This window comes from Rhipicephalus microplus, chromosome 2 (genome assembly GCF_043290135.1).
Source record: "Rhipicephalus microplus isolate Deutch F79 chromosome 2, USDA_Rmic, whole genome shotgun sequence".
Classification (NCBI taxonomy): domain Eukaryota; kingdom Metazoa; phylum Arthropoda; class Arachnida; order Ixodida; family Ixodidae; genus Rhipicephalus; species Rhipicephalus microplus.
Genome location: NC_134701.1, coordinates 251,432,567 through 251,437,566, shown reverse-complemented (window position 1 = coordinate 251,437,566; position 5,000 = coordinate 251,432,567). Strand labels below are relative to the sequence as shown.

General features: G+C 44.9%; 1 protein-coding gene across 1 annotated transcript in view; it reads right to left on the bottom strand.

Annotated features, from left to right (window-relative positions):
- Positions 1-943: 943 nt before the first annotated feature.
- LOC142794529 (solute carrier organic anion transporter family member 4A1-like) overlaps positions 944-5,000 on the bottom strand; it is a 13,974-nt gene continuing 9,917 nt past the window's right edge. Inside the window, exons 8-9 of the mRNA XM_075885908.1 lie at positions 3,271-3,417; positions 944-1,092 (exon numbers count right to left, since the gene is read on the bottom strand). Of these exons, the coding sequence (XP_075742023.1) occupies positions 1,068-1,092; positions 3,271-3,417 (172 nt within the window). The 3' untranslated portion in view covers positions 944-1,067. The remainder of the gene's footprint in view (positions 1,093-3,270; positions 3,418-5,000) is intronic.

The window sequence follows — 5,000 nt, the reverse complement described above, 5'->3', positions numbered from 1 at the left end:
GATGATTATGCACAAGAAGCGTCTCATCTAACCGCAAGCGAAGCGACACCACCTTGCCGGCAACAAAGTGGGACACGACACTACCCGAGAAATCGTCCACAGGCCGCATCACTCATTATCTGAGCAGTCACTTTTGCCGACCACTGCGCTAAGCTTCGTCAACACATGCGCTTACCGAAGACGCGCATGATGATCTTCTTGACAGCCAGAGCCAACGAGCGCTCCTTCGGAGTGACCACCCTGCGGGGGAGAAAAATACTATGAGGGTGAAAGTACTGGCAGCATTCTAGAAGTCACAAAACAAGCAAGACGGCAAGCAACCAAGCAAAAAATCAGGCAAAACAAAACGAAACAAAATGCTGGTTCCTAGTTTCGAATAAATTGCAAACATTGAGAAAGAACTCAAGAACTCAGAAGTTATATTACACAATGAACTAAGTCGGCCGGAAATCGACTTCTCTTTTTTTTTGCTTCAGTCGATGTGTCGATTCTCCTCCAGGCCCCAACAAAAGCTTTATGTACCATGGTTTTTGCAGCACCTCCCAGATTAGAGGCATCGCATGTTCTCTGTACTTCGAATGACTGTGCAAAGCTTTCTTGACTGGCTCAGCTTTGACCAAGCAACGATGTCATATGATGATGTCATCATTGCGGGTGTTCTGCTACGCCGCGACGACGTCATATGGTTATGTCACTGCGTAATTTGTTTTCAATCACTCGTGTTGACACAGACGGCCAATTTTCGCAATTGATGAAACATTTGAGGCTTCCTCGCTAATAAGCCGAGTGATGGTATATTGTTGCTCGTGCTGCATCACTGAATATCATTCGCCAATCGTAGAACTTACGGTTGTGCCATTGGCGAAAAAAGCTTGACGAACTTATCACTATAATGTACCTTAGCACAGCGGCAGATAGCGGCGCCAAGTTGAGGAAATTTGAGAAAAGCGCCAGGAACAGTCCGAGCGTGAAATAAGGAAGAAGCGTGCAGCCCGTGTTGCACTTCTGGCGGCGACCTTGCACGTTGAAGAAAGTGCCATTGGGCAGCTCCTCTGGTACGTATTGCGTTATGCAACTACAGTTAGCGTACACCTGTGTGGGAAAAGCGAAGGTATGAGTGGGTGCCTCCCTCAGGATTGCCTAAATAACGCAGCAGCAAAGTTGCGACTAGGTGTCATAGGTTTAACTGTTAGAATTCAATGACCTTCCGATTTTGCCCGCCTAAACGTGTTAGAACGCAGTCTATCTTTTGATCTGCTGCAAGGTGTTCATTTGGGCTGGTTAGCTCACACTAGAAGAATTGAGTAACACAAGGCACCAGACAAAGAGACCAAGGCAGATGAAGCACCGACTATCAAACAGGTTGTTAGGTTGATAACAGTGACGTAGTCGGATTCTTTTTTTTTTTTTTTGAGGAGGAGGGAGGGGTTCAATTGCTTTTCATGCATGCTCTTGCGTGCGCTTGTATGTGTGCATTTATATATACACTTGCAAAATTAATCCCCCCCCCATCCCCATGCTTACTCCAGTAATTGATAAAGCATCGTCTGTCAGTGTACTCCTCCCCTAGCATTGTTATTCGATTATTCTAGACGGTCTGTTTAAAATGTACACGTTTATTTTTTGAAAATGTTCTCTCATTATTCTATTGAACTACGGCTGTGTACAGTACAGGCTACTCGCCAATCTCGTACAGGCAACAATTTCGTACAGGCTACTCAACAATCAACCATATTCAAACTATCAATCAGGTGATAGAGAAATGCTCAGAATACACCTAACCAGTATACATTGCCTTTATAGATTACGAGAAGATATTTGTTTCGGTAGAGATATCAGCAGTCATACAGACAATGCAAAATCAGCGTGCCCACGAGGCATACAAAAACATCCTGGAAGAAATCCACAACGGATCAACTGACACCATAGTACTCCATAAAGAAAGCGACAGAATACCAATAAAGGTGTAAGACAAGAGTATACGATCTCTCCAACGCTATTTACCGCATGCTTACAGGAGGTTTTCATAGTCCTAGAATGGGAAGAGTTAGGGGTATGAGTTAATTAAGAATACCTTAGTAATATGCTCTTCGCCAATGATATAGCATTGCTGAGTAACTCAGGGGATGAATTGCCATCCATGATTACTGAATTATACAAGGAGAACAGAAAGGTAAGTCTTAAAATTATTCTGCAGAAAAGTAAAGTAACGTGCAACAACATCGAAGAGAACATTGAGATAAGTAGCAGTGCACTTGAAGTGGTAAAAAGTACGTTAGTAACCACGGAACCACGCCATCAGATCTAAATAACTACAAGAATAAAAATAAGGTGGAGTATACACTCGGCAAGCATTCCCAAATTATGAATGGTAGATCGCCACTATTCCTCAAGAGTTGTACGGATGAAAAAGTCTTGATCTGCCTGGAGTTTGCAAAAATTTTGTATAGCTCACCTTCCAAGAAAAACAAAGGTAAATTAAAGGAACATTTTCAACCTTTTCAAAGTTACGAATGTGAAGGAAATTGCAATTTTTGGTGCAGATGTTGATCGTATCAAACATATACACCAGTTGCAACAAGTCCCAACATTACAACAAGCGTTAAATTTTTTATCATTAGACTAGGCTAAAAATAGGCCCTATAAAAGTTCTGATGGGGTTCGAAAACACATAGTGTCCTTGGTAGAAGAACATTGTTGATGCGAACATAAACGTGGATACTCTACATCGCGTACTTTGGCCCGCATAGAGAATAAGGGGGTGTATGCTCGATCGCGCACCCTTATCTTGCAATGGGGAGGATCCTACGTCTTGGCTAGCCTTTCGGTTTCACCGGAACAATTCTGTTGTAGTTACTGGGTGCACAAAGGTCACAACCTTGGTCGAAGAACATTGTTGATGCGAACATAAACGTGGATACTCTACATTTATCTTATTGTTAAAGTCAGTATCTTCACGCATTCATCGCAGACATGTAGCGCTTATGTGCATCCTTTTTTAGTTCATCGATTCTTTTATGAACACGCATGGACTCGGGCATTCGTTAAGTCCTTACAGGTTTTCCTTCTTTTTTTTTCACTTCTTGACTTTGGTACTTCTTTGGCATCAACAAAGCGGGTCAATATAGTGTTGCCGACGTACTCACCAGTCATGCACAGGAAAACTTGTACTTGTGCAGGCTGGCTATTACACGCTATAGATAATATTGTTTGAGGTATAAACTGATCGATTGAAAAGAAACATAGCTTCTTTGATTGATTCATTTTTACCCTCGCTCCTCCTTTTGCCAAGCGTGCTTCACAACCAGCCAGACACGGGAGAAGAACACGGTCCCGTCTACCGAACAGACTGGGTTGTACACGCTGTTGTGGCAGTTGCAGTGCTTGTTGCAGGGAAACACGAAATGGTCCGAGCCACTGTAGACGTGAAGGGCACGTAAACGAACTTTTGCATATACATATGGGAGCAATTACAGCAAACTGTGGGGGGGTGTTAACACCCCGATGTAAAGTTGTTTGCCCCTCGGGGTGCACGTGTTTTGCGTATAGGCCGCATTCTGCAGTCACAACTATCGAGCGGTTTATTGCGTTGTGCTCGCGAGCGTTTATCACCACGATCATCATCATGGTTTGTGCGGTGGCGCCGGCAGCGATGCCTGGCAGCAGGCCTCGGCAGCGGCACATAAGTGACAATTGGAAGCGGCTCTCTTTTGCGTGGGGCGGTTGGCGCGAATGGTTGCCTCTTGCGGTGGGTCTGTCGTGGGCCCTCGTAATGAGTCAAGCGTTGGCGACGCCGCCTTGTGTTTATTATGTTGTTGAGAGTTGTGTAACATTGGGTAAGGCTGTTTTAGCGTGTGGATCACAATTGATGTATATTGATTCGGCTGACGATATAGTCGGTCTTAAAGTAGTTAAATAAATGTGTGTAGATTGGACCGTTTCGACCACGTCTACTGTGTCCCTTCACTCCAAGAGCGTGGCGATCTGCACAGCAGGTCCCACAAGTGTATGTCACAGCTATAGTCCGCACTCCATCAGTGTGTGGCGCTTGGCCTTAAAGACCGACTCCGGCAATTTTTCGAGGTCACTGAATTTCAATGAAATTCGCTGGGTATGTTCTATGCACACTGTAGTCCTTTATGCCAAATCACAGGTTTGAGTGATGCACTGATCGTTTGCAAATGAATTTTAAAGATTGTCTCGAAAAGTTCACCTCACTTCCCAGAATTATTGGCCACACTGTCTGTGTTACGTCATGTTTGGCATGTCAACGGAAGTGACGCAGCCGCTAGCATCGCTAATTTGGCTGCTACAGCGTTTATTGTGCTTTCCACAAGGCGACAGCTGCGGTGTTCGGCACGGGTGCAGCACGGGAATGCTTTCTTCCTTCCTCTGTGGCGTTTGGCCGGTGCTTCGTTGGACTGGCTTTCACAGTTTTCATATCCCGCGCCGGCAGAACCAGTATACGGCCTCCGGCTCTACCAGATAGTACAGGGCGCTTGGTTGGGTTTCGGTTTCGGTATTGCACATTTTTGCTTATTAAAAATTATTTTCGAATTTCCTCATCATTTCAGCAATTGGGCTCGTCACAAGAGTGTCTCAGGAACTTAGAAACACCATAACCTTGACATAGTCAAAAAATCGCCTGAGTTGGCCTTTATGTTGTTAACGGTAGACTGAAGAGATCAAATGTTGCTTAATGTGGGCAGACAGGTCACCTTGGTTGATAAAAATATCTGTGGTTTTACTTGCCGTAACTTCGCACGACTGTGAGGCAAATCGGAGATCCGGTACTTTAGATCACCTGGTGTGCTTTAACGAGCACTAACTTCGCACAGACCACGGACCCCCTGCGTTTCGCTTCCATCAAAATGCGGCCGCCGCGGCTTGTATCGAACCCACGACCTTCGGCAGATTAACCGAGCACCACGGCGGGCTAGGTCTAGTTTGTCCTTGCTATCTTTAAAGCAAGTGAAATTGCGTACTTCTGTTTTGAGATA